At 41.1% G+C, this 16,537-nt stretch overlaps 2 protein-coding genes across 5 annotated transcripts; one reads left to right on the top strand and one right to left on the bottom strand.

Moving 5' to 3' along the window:
- Positions 1 to 79: 79 nt before the first annotated feature.
- Positions 80 to 3,943, bottom strand: prelid3a (PRELI domain containing 3A). 4 transcript variants are annotated; one of them, XM_080471847.1, is made up of 7 exons: positions 3,548 to 3,943; positions 3,037 to 3,210; positions 2,584 to 2,673; positions 2,342 to 2,412; positions 2,085 to 2,187; positions 1,809 to 1,883; positions 109 to 1,660 (listed from the first exon to the last, which is right to left on the bottom strand). In XM_080471847.1, exons 2-6 carry the CDS (start codon positions 3,172 to 3,174, stop codon positions 1,824 to 1,826), a joined length of 462 nt encoding a protein of 153 aa, XP_080327973.1. In that variant the 5' UTR covers positions 3,175 to 3,210; positions 3,548 to 3,943; the 3' UTR covers positions 109 to 1,660; positions 1,809 to 1,823. The 4 variants fall into 4 exon arrangements, with proteins under 4 accessions (XP_080327974.1, XP_080327973.1, XP_080327971.1 ...); XM_080471845.1 differs by having other exon boundaries at positions 3,037 to 3,205; positions 3,548 to 3,931; XM_080471848.1 differs by lacking the exon at positions 1,809 to 1,883 and having other exon boundaries at positions 80 to 1,660; positions 3,548 to 3,932.
- A 1,456-nt stretch (positions 3,944 to 5,399) lies between these two features.
- Positions 5,400 to 12,385, top strand: elovl4a (ELOVL fatty acid elongase 4a). The gene is made up of 7 exons (XM_080472334.1): positions 5,400 to 5,643; positions 6,586 to 6,668; positions 7,550 to 7,737; positions 8,045 to 8,125; positions 8,781 to 8,952; positions 9,728 to 9,855; positions 10,037 to 12,385. Exons 2-7 carry the CDS (start codon positions 6,602 to 6,604, stop codon positions 10,361 to 10,363), a joined length of 963 nt encoding a protein of 320 aa, XP_080328460.1. The 5' UTR covers positions 5,400 to 5,643; positions 6,586 to 6,601; the 3' UTR covers positions 10,364 to 12,385.
- Positions 12,386 to 16,537: the final 4,152 nt, after the last annotated feature.

Raw genomic sequence — 16,537 nt, 5'->3', positions numbered from 1 at the left:
GGGGCTGCAGGCTGAACATTTCTGTATTGCCAACAGTGAAAGTGTGCCATCTACTGGAAAGAATAACACATTGCAAATTGGCAGCAGCAGAGAAATCTTAAGAGGCTTCAGCAGCACCGTCAGTTTATTTGATCCATCCATCAATCTATCTCTGAATTGGTGAGGAATATAAAATTAGTTTACTCATCTCAAAAAAAGCATAAACTCTACTGGGTTTTGCAACACTGAGGTCATAGTAGAAAATATGCACAAGAAACTAGTGCAAGTTCTAGAATGTCCATTTTGAAACCTACATCCAATAAGTCGTTTATGCTACTTTCTGCAAATGACACACTATAGTGTCAGACAACAGTAGTATGGGATCGCCCTTTTTACAGAACACAAAGAGCTCATACAAATTCTGTGTGCACTTTAGTCCCAAGATGTAATTTTATCAAATTATTTTAATTGCTGCAGGACAACAGATGAAGTTATAAAGGAAACCAAACCCATTTACACAACACACAGGCATGATGAAAGTAAACATAATTTACTTCCTTTGACACAATGTTTTAAAATAAATAAAATTCATAAATATGTTAAGTGTACATTATTCAAGAAATATGATTTAGCACATCGGTGACTATGTGCTTCGCCCGCTGCTGCATCGCATGTACAGTACTGCCCTGCGTCGCAGGGTGTGTAGGTAGCTTTTATGGAGGAGGTCAACGTTTCAAAGCATGACGTGTAAGACTGCCAAAGACATGACACGACGGCCAAAGCAATGACACACTGGCATTAGTTTGAAGCTTTTCACCGTTTCATTTTACTACCCTTCCCAGCATCAAACTTTCTTACTGAATTGCTGGTTTAAGGGAAAGCTGTTCGATATAACTGCATTAAAAGATGCCAGTGTGCAGCTGGATTGGGTTTGGCATAAGGCAACGGTAATGTTACATTACCATCTTTTATTGAAATTGTCAAATTATTTTTTCTTAACTAATAGATACAAATATTTTCTTCAATCAACAATCCTTTTTTTTTGTACTACTATCATGCAAACATTCTCTACAGTTTGTGCCCCATGTAACACAAAATAAGCACCAGAAGCATGTTTCGAACATTTGAACTCCCCTACAATTGGAGTCTTTTTAGGCATTACAGAAAAACTACAATATGGTCAAACGAAAATGTGTTTTGTTGCATAATATCAACATTGTACCGAATCTGGGTTTAAAAAACTAAAATCCTCTCATTATGATATCTTTCTGCTGTCCGTGCATCAACTTCTAAACTGAAGAAATGATATAGCACTAAAGCCAATGTGAGTAGTAAGATAATAATCAAGCCTGTTAACTTTTGAGTGTAGACCACCTAATTGAAACCGTTGGATTAATGAACGCAGCATTAGCATTGAACCGCATCTGCTTGACCAACTCCTCCCCCGAACCCCCAAATCCTTGTCAAACATGCTGCTATAACCATTCAGCTTTGGCAGATATTCCACTGTTGGTCTGTCTGTTCTTACTCCAGAGGTAAGAGAGGCAGTGATGTGAAAATCCACATAGCCCTCCACAGGTGGAGTTAGGAATCAACTGCAGAGGATCCGGAGATGCTGAAGATCCCCTGTGGTTTATGAGGCTCAGCCGAGGAAAGCCGTCATCACTGAAGGCTTGGTGTTCTGTGTGTACAAACAAATAAACACTAAACATCCTTCTGATCCCCGTACACTCGCAACACACTTGACGAGGAAAAAAAAAAAAAAAGTAGTATTGTTATGGCAATCTGCTAAGACTGAAGTTGCACAGGAAGGAAAAGGGAAGAGTTACCAGTGTTAGCAAATGTCAGAGAGGAACGTTCTCTCTTTCAGAGTTCTGAATAATCCACTCAATAGCATCCCAACCCTATAGATCCACACAGAGAAAGAAAAACGTTAGAGAGGAAACAAAAGTCCAGGTAAAACATGCAGTTCAGTTCATTAGGGACAGTCGAGAATTTATAGACACCCGAGTTCAACTTTGAGCACGTGCAAAGAAATGAGTGTGTTTTCTTTACGGGTGTGTAAACAAATAGCATTTAAACTTCTACCATATCATTGCTTTTACCTTCCTGGCATTAGCAGACATTCTCCTGGCCATCATTCCCTCCAGGTAACTGCTTAGACTGACTCCTTTGACTGTGATGATGGCTTCCTGGGTCAGGACAGTACTGAGGGAGGTGGCGTGGACAGATTACATTAGTAACATTTCTAGGATAGCATGGGACTGCATGAAAACCACAATGTATTCACTGTTTTTCAATATCTCCATGCATGGTCACACAAAACACACAATAAAATAAAGATATGAATAAACGCAAGTACACTGCAGGGTTGTCTGGGTGGGGTCTGTAAAGAAGCCTCTCGTCCACTGATATGAGGTTGGTGAGGGTAATCTGGAACAGACACATGAGAAAATAAGTCTTGATGCATTATGATCTACCCTGTTTCACGGTTTCCTCGAGTGTTCTGAGGCCACCGCTGCCCGAATCAAACAGACAAGGTAAATTTCCAAATGTAAAAGGTCTATTATGTTGATCAGAGTGAAACTCTCAGCATGAACTTACATTCGTTGAGCACAGCTCCATTTTTTTCTTCTCTGGGTCAACTATGGAGTGTTCCCGAACATACGTCTGTGTGTGATTGGTACCCAAAATCTACAATCAGAAAAAGCAGATAAGCACAGCAGGTAAGAGCAGTGGTTCCCCCTTGTTGGGGCATTACAGAGCACAGGATGGAGCGTCAGGCCTTGCCTGCTGAAGTTGTCAAACTTAGTCTTGCACATGTCAAACAAAACAATAATAGGAAACTTTCTAGAGTCTAGAACAGAACTGTGAAACTACCTATATCCGTTATTTTTAACGCTTCGACTTCGGTTTGATTGTTTAAATGGTCGCGTGTTAGAGGGTAATCGAAGAGCCAAGTAATGTTTTAGTTTAGACTGCTGGATGAACTTGAAGCACATTACATTTAGAATCATTTCCATTTCCCACACATCTCAGTGTCTGTGGATGACTTACCGCTCGTACGATACCTGGCAGGCCCCACTCTGTGCTGAGCAGTCGGTGGCTGTGAAGTCGTCCATCTGTATCCAGACCCCGGTCCAGCACATCTACCCCAACCACATTAGGGTTCATGGGGTTTGGGTACTTCCTCATGGCAGCCTTGATCACTGTCTCCCATGGGTAGCTGCACTTGAAAGAAAACAAAATAACAAGACATCGTTTCAAAAAAACTTGCTAAAATAGATATGGCTATGGATATGTGTCTCTAACATTGATGCTTAACAAAATACACGTGGTAATTCCCTGTGACCTTACTCATGGTGCTTATTGCTCATTTACACTCTCATCACCAGCCAGCAGACTCTTAAACCCAGCTCAGGTGGGATCTACCCAAGAGTCATGAACTTCAGGGTGTAAAGGACCAGTTTCATCTCTAGTATTTAAGCTCAGGTTGTCTTAACTATGCCCTACACTGACAGATCACTTTAATCTACTAGATTACTGTTACGAATAACAAGTCACAAACCTGAAAACATGCTCTGTGCTCCAAATCTTCATGTTTTAGATGAGCGTCGTCAGCCTTCTTTTTCTTTATGAAAGATAGCACCCGGGATCCCTGACTACCTCACCGGACCATTCTCATATGTGGAAGCGGCTCCAGTGATCAGAGGACAGGGCCTGTGATGGAAGCTCACGACCATCAGTGAAGTGCGTCCAGGACGCACATCTCCTCTGTGCGCCTCATCCCAGCCGCGCAGACACAGTGCGTGAACCGCTGCGCTGATGGCCGAAACCAAGAACACCAGTGAAGGACAGATCTAAAACAAACAGCGAGGAAAAAGCGAGAAGCCGGTGGGAAAGCAGCAATTTGAGAGTCAAGTGAGATCGAGCCCAGAACACAGCGCTGTGTGCAAATATCTTCAGAATAAAGCTCCTGCGGACTTTCCAGGCCACCACTTTTTGTTTTACCGACATAATTCTAAGTCATAAAGATACTTTATTAATGTATGACGCGATTTTGACTGTTAAATATCATAACATATGCTTTCAGAACATTTTAAGTCTGAAAAAAACATTAAAGCGCAATTGAAATGTCTGGATAACTGAAGATCAAACCAATTATTTTTTACAAATAAAAGCACTAAACTACAAATTTAATCATTGAATTTAAGTGTCATGAAAAGAATTTCAAACAAAATCATTGAAGCCCACTGCTGTACCTGTTTTAAAACAACACAGACTGTTTTAGGACCCCTTTAATCTGCTCAGCAAAATACATTTCCTGTGCCGCGGTGGCTGTGTCACGGCAACTTGACATGGCTGACGTCACTCTGCTGCATCCGCCTCTTTCAGTGCGCATGCGCAGAGCATCCCTCCATCATCCTGCCTCGACAAGTGGCTGGAGAGGAGCAGAGCTGCATCAAGCTTCCCTCACAAACTGAACACACAGGAAATCGGCGGACACTGTGTAAAAGTAAACGTCCCGAATCAAATTATATTCTCTTCCTGAGACTAAGAGTGAAATGTATGAAAAGAGCAATTTTGAATGACAAACACTAACTTAAATTGTTTTCAAGCTCTTTGGTGAGATTCTAAACTTCTTATTTTGATTCTAGTTCTACTCCAAGTAATCTTTGTTTCTTCAACAAACTGTAGCACTTGACGTGCATTCATGTAGAATATCTTGCACGTTTTTTTTTTTTTACTTTTGCACAGATGTAAGTTGAGCATGACAATTTGTAAATTTGTTTACATTCTGATTACTGAATAAAATTAGATGTTAGTAATATTCCTCCACGTGTTTCTACATTTTTGAGTATTATTAAGCTACGATTTCCATGACATGGTAATATGGCCACATTGGCTGCATTGGTTATGTGGAAGAGATGGAAATCCCTGACAAATAAACTAATCATACTTCATAAATCCCCTTGTGGAGACTTCTTTGTCCACATCTTATTTCTATTGCAGACACATTCAGGCACTCCGGGGAGCTGGTGGGTGTCAAGGGTCTTGCTCAGGGAGCCACAACGCTGACCCGTCCGTTGTTGGAATCAGACTTGCAACTTCTGATCCCGTGTTTGCCTCTCTAGCATATAGACCACCAATGCCCAATAAATGAATGAATGAATGAATGAATGCATGAATGAATGAATGAATAAATAAACAAATAAATAAATAAATAAATAAAAATTTAAAAAGAAAGAAAGAAAGAAAGAAAGAAAGAAAGAAAGAAAGAAAGAAAGAAAGAAAGAAAGAAAGTCGTTAATCTACAATCCTGCAGATTAATTTTTTTTGATACATTCTAAAGACTGGCTTGTTTGCCATTAATTTGAACATTTAACCGGAAGTCTCGTGCCTCCTACACGCACCTTGACGCGGGGATTCGGGGATCTGAAGAGCGACCCATTGAGGCAGACGCACAGTGGAGGCTAGTATGGTCCCTTAATGAGAGATCCATCCATCGCCGTTCATCCAGCGGCCCGATCATTTCTCTCCGGATGCAACATAAATAACACTTCTATCAAAACGTGATCAGTCGATTATAAACTGGAACAACGCACACTGCACGACCTTGCACTGAATGTCACAATAGACGGATTTTTTTAAAGCACCGACACGGTAAGGTAATAAGCATCCCAATCCCAGTAGAAAGCTACACCAATGTCGATGTTATGCTCTGTGCTGTGAATGCAGTGAGTGTGGGATCGTATGTGGCCTCTGTAAAGTGTTTTTATATCTTCGAACCGGGAATATCTTGGATTTTTAAATTTTTTTTTGATCAACCAAATTAGTGATGTGCCTGCCTGTGTAGCTCTGAATATTTGAAGGCCGGGCTGAGTATCGCAGAAGGCAAAACCGCCGTATCAGTGAGAGTATTTATGGCGCACGTCTGCCGAGGCGTTATGGAAACTATATGGAAATGCGAATTTAATGAGTAATGTTTTTATTCCAGTTCGTGCAGAGAGAGTGTGTAGGACTATGGCAGATGCTGCAGCAGCGCTTGATCCGCTCCGGGCTGGAGGGAGGAGGGGGAGGAGGAGGAGGAGGAGCAGGAGGGGGGCTTCTTTTAGGATCATTAAATCACACCGCGCGCCTCAATATGCGCTCCGCGACTTATCAGCACGTGCGTCCGTCTGGCTCTCTATAGGAGATGACCCATTTCAATGTAGAAGTGGGGCACCACTCAAGCCCTCCTCTCATTATAAAGACCACCAGGACGACTGTTGGTCGTGTTCAAGCCAAAAATCTGCTGACACATGCGCTCTGCCGGTCGGTGTCATCAGCCATTGTGCGCAATCAAGCCTATAGCCCATCTATCAGTCCTACAAGCTCCGAGCTGGCCTCCTTTGGGTCTGGGTCTGGTTTTTGTTTTTTAAGTTCCTGCTTAAAAAATAGGCCTGATTACCACTATGTTCCAGGTTGAAAGACACTGTTGACTTCCTGACACACGATGACACCACTCTGACTCATTGGGTTCAGCTCTGTCTATCAGATCATAGTTTAACTAAACTTTGAAAATGTAAACGGCTCCATTTTCATGCTCGTTGTGTTTTCTTTCAGGTCTCTGGACTCAGCCATGGAGATTGTTACACACTTCATTAATGACACCATTGAGTTCTACAAATGGACCTTAACCATTGCAGGTAATTTTCTTTTTCTATTTTAAACAATTAGAAATCCGTAGACCTTTTTTATGTTGGTGAGTTAAACATAATTATGTGTGTATGCGTGTGATTTGTGTGGGGTTATATGTTCCGTGTCAGATTTCTGGAGTCTGCAATAAACTGGAAAACTCCTCTAAACGAAAGTGTTTGGAAGTGGGAGGGCGGTGTTTATAAATGACAAAGCGCATGGATGATTTATATAAAGTCAATTTTATTTGAGTTAGCGAAAGGTCATACGTCTTGGTATTTGTCGTTGACTAAATCTAAGAAGTGCTCCATCCATCTTCTATACCATGTTGCTGCCCACATTCAGCAGTGTCAGGGCCAGTCCAAGGTGATTATGTGCGGCTGGGCAGGGTACACCCTCGACAGGTTGCCAATCCATCACAAGAGAAACACAGAGAGACAGTCACACCTACTCATGTTTGCTCCAAGGAGCCATTTAGACCCGCCAATCAGCCTTAAATACATGTTTTTGGACTCATGAGGGTGTTCCGTTTTCTTGAGTACCTTTACAAAACACATGCATGTACAGAGAGAATATGCAAACTCCAAAGAGAAAGGCCTCACCCGGACTGGCGATAGGAGCTTCGTAGAAGTACACCACATATGCAACTGAAAAATATGTTAATGTAAGTACTGTACATTAGTATCAGCTATAGTCAGAAGGCAAAAAAAAAAAGTTTATTTGAATTTAATTCCAGAGTCGTAGCGCAGAGTTGTTTGCGGTACACTGGTAAACCTAAAGTTGAAAGACTACATCACGCTCGCCACTAATCATCTCCTTGTTTCTTCTCATTGTTCGACCTGCTTTGTGATCATTACATGTATTTTCTTACGCTTAAATATCTGTGCTTCAGACAAGCGGGTGGAGAAATGGCCTTTGATGGACAACCCCCTGCCCACGCTGGCCATCAGCACCTCCTACCTGCTCTTTCTTTGGCTGGGGCCCAAATACATGAAAAACAGAGAGCCCTTCCAACTCCGCAAAACTCTCATCGTCTACAACTTCAGCATGGTCTTCCTCAACTTCTTCATCTTTAAAGAGGTATAATAGGTTATGGACAGTCTGAATGTCAAATTGTGTGTACAGCAAGTGACAGTGAGCGAACTAAAGCTGAGGATGTATGTTTTTCAAACCACAACTATCCTCCTGAATGTGTGGACAGATGCGGATGAGTGTGTTGCAGTAGTGGCTTTATGATGTGGGTTTAGACTAACCTAATTACAGTGTAATCAGCCTGTTTCCTGCTCTGTATCTCTTTTCCTCCTATGAAAGTGCCACTCTCATTATGTGTGTCAGTCCCTTTCTCATCAGTGACACAGTACAATTAATGTGTTGTGATTTTCTTTAGCTGTTTATGGCAGCGCGGGCGGCACGCTACAGCTACATTTGTCAATCCGTGGATTATTCAGATGACCCCAATGAAGTTCGAGTGAGTATATGTAGATGACGCGAAAATGCATGCACACAGGCGCAGAGGCATGCATGCAGTTTCCCTACAATCGACATGCATTTGAACAGAGTAAATCAACCGCTCTGTTCTTTATCCTATCTCTGCCCTAAAGTTCATGTGTACAGTCTTTACTTATTTATGTACTTCGAACAGAACACATCTTCCAATTTTCACAGATAGATGTAGATATTTTCCAGCTGCAGAGCTCTTACAGTATCTACCCAACTGAAAACTCATCGTCAGCCCACGATTTAAACATTCCATGAACGCGCAAGCTGGAGGAGGATCAAGAATCGTGTTCAGTTTCACCTTTCTTCCTGTTGCTCCATGACGTAGTTCCATGCTTGACACAGAAACCAGAAGGAGCTGGCCAGTCTCAGGTGACTGCTCAGTCAAGGTAGAAGAGTAGAAAAGAAACATGCATCTTTTACATGAGTAACGCTCATTAAACTGCTTCATCCAACAAATCGGGAATTGGAACTGATCCCAGCTGTGTGAGTAGTACACCCTGGACAGGTCCTCTGTCAATCACAGGTGAAATGGGGGTAACAGTACCCACCACTACACTAGTGTGAAGCACACGCTCTTTTCTTCTTCACTGTGCACACATAACTTCATGATCTTTTGGAAACAGGTGGCCGGAGCTCTGTGGTGGTATTTCATCTCCAAAGGCATCGAATATCTGGATACTGTGTTTTTCATCCTGAGAAAGAAATTCAACCAGGTCACGTTCTTGCACGTCTACCACCACTGCACCATGTTCACACTCTGGTGGATCGGCATCAAATGGGTGGCAGGAGGGCAGTGTGAGTATCCTTTACTTGAGCCGAACTACACGATGACGTCTTTGAACTGTTGTGCTCTTTTACTACACTGTGTTGCCAAATAACTTCTCTCCCCTTGTCAGGATCTGTGCTTTTCTTTTCCATTTCAAGTTGCCTGAGTGACTGTTGTTTTTTCGAGACTGATTTTTCCCGTTTCCCAAGAGTGTGAAAACAGCTTCCAGATGAAAATAGCTTTTGAAGTACAATCCGTCATAGTGTGCAATGTGTTGCCGTCACTCCTCGCCAGAAGATTGTTATCGGTGTATGGAAATGCCACAAACAAAACACTGTTAAGTCTACATCGGTGCACATGTGCACATCTGTAATTATTTTCCATGGTCATTACGTTTCGACATGCTTGTATTTGTTGATTAGCAGTAAATATTGAGTAAAGCGAACGTCGTTCTATTAATTTTGCAGAGGTATGGGCATAAATCAACGTAATTTTTATACTGACAGTGTAACCTTATCAGGGTGTCAGACAAAAGGTTATTTCATCAGTGACATTTTTACTTCTTATACTGTCACTTTAACTGCTTTCTTAGAAAAAGTGAATTTTGATAAACGTGAGGTTCAGTTTCAGCTTGAACCAAAAGGTCTTGTCATCCCTGGAGTTTGGTCTGTTCACATGGCTCATTAGAATCCAACGTTACTTGCTTATTAATGGCAGAAAAATACCAAAATGAACTTAGATAATTGAGTAAAGATACCTGTGACACTAATATAAAACTATTTTGTTTTGGTATTCCACTTACAGCATTCTTCGGCGCGCACATGAACGCGTTGATCCATGTCTTGATGTATCTGTACTACGGACTGGCCTCCTGTGGACCCAAGATCCAAAAGTACCTGTGGTGGAAAAAGTACTTGACCATCATCCAGATGGTAATACGTGAAAGCTCTTCAGTAAAATCCCGCATATTAATTTGACACGTTTTAGAAGGCGACTCTTCCGGAATGTTGAACTGAAACTAATGAATTTCACACTGAAAGTCATTTTTAATAGCCGTGAAAACAATTATCCGCTGCAAAATCTGTGCCTTTTCTTTCTCTTATTGTGACTCAGATCCAGTTCCACGTCACCATCGGCCACACAGCCTTGTCGCTTTATGTCAACTGCGACTTCCCCCACTGGATGCACTACTCCCTCATCTGCTATGCCATCACCTTCATCATCCTCTTCGGCAACTTCTACTACCAGACCTACCGCCGGCAGCAGCCCACACGACGTGACGCCTCCTCTTCCTCCAAAGCAGGCAAGGCTTTCTCTAACGGCGCGCTCAATGGGCTCAGCAAAGCCGCCAATGGTGCGGTGGTGATGGGGAGCAAAGAGGAGAAGCCCCAGGAAAACTCTGGGAGGAGAAAGAGGAAAGGAAGAGCTAAAAGAGATTAGAGGAGGAGGCCGAGGGGTTCAGACGAGACAGGGCCTTATTGTGGCTTCTAGATTGATAGTGCGAAAACACAAAAAGACTTCACTTGATGAGGATTTAGTTGATTGGATGGATGTGATGTGTTTATTTAAGCCACGATCTGAGTTCTTGTAGATAAATATGAGACAGGCTTTTGTTGAGAGAGGATTCATTTGTTGGTGAGAGCGTCGCGCCTAAAATGGCCATCATTATGAAAAATCCCCCAAAAAAACAGTGGCGTCTGGTCAAGAATAGATCTTTGTATTCCCTCCCTTTATTGTGGTGCCAAGTACTGTAGGTTCGATTCAAAAGCGAGTAAACGCTGAGCCTGTGAAGGTAAGAGACTTTCCCAGGCCCTGCTGGCATGCTCAGAAAGCTATACTCAAACACACCTGAGCTTCTTAACAAAAGGTATAGTGCTGTTGTTAACATACACTGCTGTATTGAGACAGGAATACTCACCATAACATGCACAAACATGTCTGCGTGCATTTATATGTATTATTTTTGTTCTTGTACATATATAAAACAGAGGATACTATACACTATAATATCACTTTGTCAAGCTGATGTTTATGCTCCATGACTTTTAAGTTTACAGTTTCATGTCTAATCGAATTCCTCTATAGTTAGTCACATATTCGCGCAGATAAAATGGTCTGATTGTTATTTTCTGGGGGGATGCGGACTGTCATAACCGAGCTTGCGTTCATTAGCACACAATGGAAAGAGGACAAATAATCAAGAGATGAACAAAAACAAACTATCATTTTTTTCCCCTCCTTTGACACTTGGAGGGTTTCATCATTCTTTTCCGATGGAGGAAAGATCAATCTTAGCTCATGCAAAAGGGGAAATCTACATTTGTTTTTTTCTGCAAACAAGCCTAATGCATTTTGTACATCTCCACTTGTGTATACCGTGATGAAATGTGATGACTATTATCCAGAGAAGCAACAAAGCAGATGACTTACGTATCTCAGTGTTCCCCCCCTTTTCTGCCCGGGATGCCGGTGAAACTTTGTCTTTGCAGATGTTTACCAGTCTTTTTTATGATATATCCTTTCTGAAGTCGTCGTTTGTCTTAGACACTGGTGAAATTGTTGTGTGCCGAACAAAGAAAGTGCTGGTGCTCTGGGTTCCCTTTTGTATTTTTGGAGAACTCAGAGCGAGCTTACAGTCACTTTTTTTTATCACGTTAACCAAACCTTCCCGTCCTTCCCGTTTTCTTTATGTAAAGTATCTTCACATGTTCAATCAAATATCCTTTTTGCATCTAAGCTTTCAGGCTTAACTCTTGTCCTGAGCTGGCTTGAATGTACATTTATCAGGGGGATGATGTGGATTTGAAAAACTAAAGCTTATGACTTCTATACATAGAGAGCTGGAGAACCTCTATAGTGACCTTGTATGCTATATCACTATGAAGAATCTCTTTGCTCTGCCTCTAGTATATAGAGTATAAATCAATGATCAGCTCCAGATCAGCAAATCCTGCTTCATAGCTTTCATCAACCAATGCATTTTGATGTTATTTATTGATTTATCTGGTGTTTATTATTATACAAATACCAAATTCCATTTAGCTGAGAATGTTTGTCTGTGTATTTGTCTACTTTTTGTGTTGTACATATTACATTGTGATATTTTGTACACTGTCCATTCGGGAATGCTCCCAGCTTGTTCGCCTGGACATTTATATGTCCATGTTGCTTTTTTTTTTAGTATCATCATTTTGAACTGTCTTCAAATTGAATTAAACTGAATGCCTGTACCAACGTTGGTTTCCTGTAATTATCTCTTCTATTAACTAGTAAATGTCTTTGCATTCCTTTGACAAATATATCCGGTATTTTTCATTCTGCATTGATTGAATCAGGGGTTTTCTGTGCGGGTTTTGCACAAAAGGTGTGTTTTATTTATCATTAGATTTTCTCACCAACTAACTTTATAATAAAAAAGTGTTGTTTAGTAAAATAAGTAATACAAGTAAACCTTTACCAACTAACTTTCCATCTATTTCTTTTTATTTATCACGATTCATTCCCAAAAATTTAAAGGAAAAAAAAAAAAAGCTGGGAAAATGCATCCTTGACCTCCATTTTCCTCTTGCTGTGTCCCCCCTGAAGCTTCCTGGAGTCCCGCAGGGTAGTCCCACCCCACACTTTGAGCACCACAACATTTAACATTGCAGACACGATTCTATACTTGGCCAGCGAGAATGGCCACGTTTTGAACACTAGAGGACAGTGTGGCCACATTATTGAAAATGAGTTATTGAATTGCATGAAGATTGCCAGATATTGCCAGATATATATATACACGCATATATATATATACGCATATATATTTTTTACTGTAATTATGGCAACTCCATTTGAGTGGTGCTCGTTTTGAATCATGTTATTATGACAGTTGCCTTGTAAATATTGATTGATGGACTGATTTTACAAAAAGATATTTCTTCACACTGATATAGATAAATGCGCAAAAGGTAAGAAATCAAATGTAAACATGGCAAACCAAAGCATTCAAACTCCATTAGATGTTTCACTCTTTGTGACTGTTTCAGTTTGAAAGGTAACAATTCTATATCTAGATCGTCGATTAATTTATCTTAAATAATACATTTTCATTCCCATGTAACTAATTAATTTTTAATTGGAAGTAAAACTTTAGTACTTTTAAAAGAAGTATAGTAAATGTTGCCAAGTGCATTTTTTTTAATGATTGGAAGGAGTTACTATTGTGAGTGACTACTAATAAATGACTAATCACAATTTTTGGTGATTAGCGTTTTAAATGAAGAAACTGGAGATGTTCACTTTCAGTGTCATGTATAATGCTTTGACTCCCTGACAGTTTGTCTTAAAAGTAATATCACTCATTTATTGAAATTAATTAATAAATGATGCGATGATTTCCATATTGCTTCTGAAAGAAAGACAAATGTAACATTTAGAAAGGGAATGTTTTTTTTTTTAAATCGTTACATCAGTTTACATATACAAATTACACGTGGATTCTTGTATTGGGTGGGACCTCATCACATACAGTATGTTGTGTTACGTTTTGGATTGATTACAATCAATTAAGAAATATGGACCGGACAAAAAAAAAAGAAGAAAAAGAAGTCATGTCATGAATTTACAATGCAGCTCAAACCTGTCAAAATTCTCTTCCATTTTTGATGAGTTTAGACAAAGGTTTCCATGGCGATGGTACGCAGCAGATGTCTGAGCACCCCCCACACCAGCCACCCTTCCAAACCCCTCCCCACTGATCCCCCTCCTCCAACTGCATCTTCTTCCATCAGCGATGTGGGTCTGTATTGAAGAAAGGTACAATGTGATGTTAAACAGGGTTTTTAGCGTTGTCACACACACACACACACACACACACACACACACACACACACACACACACACACACACACACACACACACACACACACACACACACACACACACACACACACACACCCACCCACACAAAGTGAAGGTGTTGAATTTCTTTGAATTCTCAGGCCCTCATTACAGTCTTGATAATGACCAAGGGCAAACAGACAATTTATTTTGTAGCCCCAAGCACCAGGAAGTGGAGTGCCAGGAAGAAGAACAGGTGGAATGAATACGTATAAAAGTATTTGTCCAAAAGATACACTCCAACTGACAGGATTGATATGTGCTGGTGAACTGTCCAAGGTGTTCTCCAACAGCTGAGATCGACCTGGATAAAGTGACTTAGAGGATGGATGGATGGATATTTGAATTCAGAAAGCCTTTTTGTTTTGTTTTTTCTTGTTTAATTTGAGTCAGACATCTTTTCTCGCCTTTGTGATACAACCCATAATCAAATGGACAAAGGTCATAACTGTAACGTATCATTCATAGAGCTCACCTATTATGTTGCGTAAAAGGTTTATACTGAATGCAATTCACATTTCTCAACACTTTGCACCGTTTGACACTCTGTGTGCATGCTGAAATGTGAAGTATAATTGATTGATAATGGAGTGGCACCAAATGTTACCATAAGCTGAAAAAAACTACTCAATGCTTCAGATTCATGAGCGTGTTGACAGTGACAAATATACACTGCCTGGGATATTTGTGGCACTACTGTGACAGTGTAAGGGGAGGCTGAGCATCTTTGAATAATAGAAAAGAGAGAATGAAAGAGGGAGTTTAGTGTGTGATATAAACGTGGCAGCTATTTTTAGATGGCTGTTCATCAGGGCCTCTATGGCTGTCTGTTACTCCTTTTCTCGTAGGCTGTCCTCGTAGCAGTACTTGCGCTCACACCGCTGAGTGGGAAGGAGAACTGAGAAGCAACAATTAGTCACGCATGTGGACAAATGAGAAAACTGTGATAGATATAAAAGAATAGACTTAACCATTTTGCCAGCATGTGACCATGATTCAGTCATGTTTTATTAGTAAACACTTCTTTTTGAAAAAATGAGAGAGCTTGCTTCACCAAATGAACATGATTTGATTTGATTTCTCACAATTCTGATTGAATTATGGAATCTAATAACAGAAAAATGTAGCTGTGTATGCCTTAAAATATTAAGTAAGTTGAAAAAAAGTGCTTGCAGATAATGATATGACCTTTTCTTTGTTTTTCTTCAGACAAAACAAAGTGGGTGATTTTAACAGGGACATGGGAATCTCCCCGCTGCAGACATCTGTCACTTTAATGTAAGCAAATGATTGAATAGTCCTGGGGCTGAATGAGGGTGGAGGTGGGGAATGTGTGTGACTGTGAAAGAGAGTGCAGGACCCCAAACATCTGTTATCCTATTCAGTGAAAATGGATCACTGTTTTTTTTTCTTTCTTTTCTTCACCACCAGGCTGATTAGCCCTGCTCGACCTTTTTTTTCTCTTCTTTTTTTTTTAAGTCTGGTAATTAATCTGTGATTACAATAGACTACAGGTTTGGAAGAGATTCAGATAAAGTGTTGTTAAAGCTGGCAGTGACAGAATCAAGTGAATTGCACCGAGGTAGGAGGCCAAGAGCTGTGGTTACTGAAGCCTTGACAGAAGCTAAAACCCATGACAGGAAACTTTCAGGGCATAACGAGTCACAGCGTTCGATATAAGTCTGTCCCACACACTCTGTGCTTCCTTTTCTGATTTTACTCACACGTGGAAGGTGATCAATACTAATCATTTTTGCTGTGTGTCTTTGTATCAAGCGCAACCTTGAGCTGTGTGTGTGCCGTTTCTCATCAGGTGTAGAGGAGGGAAGACAGAAAATGTTGAAATGGGCAGATAAGGTGAACGCTGACAGTCTGGCTCGGTGAATTACAACTTAGAGTGAATATGTGTGGAGTTCGTGACGAGCCTGAGGACGTTCGACCTGCAGCGAAACAGAGAGAATGAAATTCAGTCACCAAATTCAGTTGAAAAAGGAACCTTTCAAAGTTTCCCATTCCATTTCCTCCTGGCTCAAATTCGAATGCAAGATGAAATGAATGGAGTTGAAAATGCTGAATTAAAATGTCAACATAAGTGAGGACAAAAAGAGCAGCAGTTCAAATGGGAAACGAAGCTATAAAGCAAGAAGCTTGGGTTAAAAAGTTTATATTTGTCATAAATATACTTTCAATAGAAATGTCATTATGGTGATTGAGGAGGTGCGCCACCGAGAGGAAGCAAACAGGTGTGTCAGAGCTGTGTCCCAAGCCGAGCAAGGCCGCTGGATGAGGTGGGAGGGCGTGGAGAGGAGGGAGATCCTTGGAGCGAGCTGTGGAACATGGAGACTAATATGCTGAGTTTTACCATCAGAGCCACATACCATGTCCTGACTTCTCCAACCAATCTACATCTCAGGTTTGGAGAAGATTCACAGCCTGTGGGTAGAAGATGTGCTTGTGGCGCTTTGTTTTTGTTTTTAGTGCCCGGTATTTCTTACCGGAGGGGAGGCGGGGAACAGGTGGTGTCCAGGGTGGGGGGGGGGGGGGGGGGGTCATTGGAGATGGAAGTGGATTTCTTCTGGAGTCGGCCGCTGTAAATGTCTTTAAGGAGAGGTCGTCTGGAGTTGTGGGTGAAGAGGGAGTAGATGAGGGGGCTGAGGACACACCCCTGTGTTGTTCCTGTGTTCAGGATGAGAGTGGAAGACGTGCGGTCTCCCTTCCTGACGTACTGGGGTT

This window comes from Lipophrys pholis (genome assembly GCF_963383615.2).
Source record: "Lipophrys pholis genome assembly, chromosome: 9".
Lineage (NCBI taxonomy): Eukaryota > Metazoa > Chordata > Actinopteri > Blenniiformes > Blenniidae > Lipophrys > Lipophrys pholis.
This window is presented reverse-complemented; position numbering and strand designations above follow the sequence as displayed.

Coding starts and splice junctions, on each gene's coding strand:
- prelid3a (XM_080471845.1), bottom strand. CDS start 3,579: ATGAAGATTTGGAGCACAGAGCATGTTTTCAG. Junction 3,206..3,547: donor AGCACAGAGCATGTTTTCAG/GTTTGTGACTTG, acceptor TTTCAAGTGCAG/CTACCCATGGGAGACAGTGA. Junction 2,188..2,341: donor CACCCAGACAACCCTGCAGT/GTACTTGCGTTT, acceptor CACCTCCCTCAG/TACTGTCCTGACCCAGGAAG.
- elovl4a (XM_080472334.1), top strand. CDS start 6,602: ATGGAGATTGTTACACACTTCATTAATGACACCATTGAGTTCTACAAA. Junction 8,126..8,780: donor ATGACCCCAATGAAGTTCGA/GTGAGTATATGT, acceptor TTTTGGAAACAG/GTGGCCGGAGCTCTGTGGTG. Junction 8,953..9,727: donor ATGGGTGGCAGGAGGGCAGT/GTGAGTATCCTT, acceptor TTCCACTTACAG/CATTCTTCGGCGCGCACATG.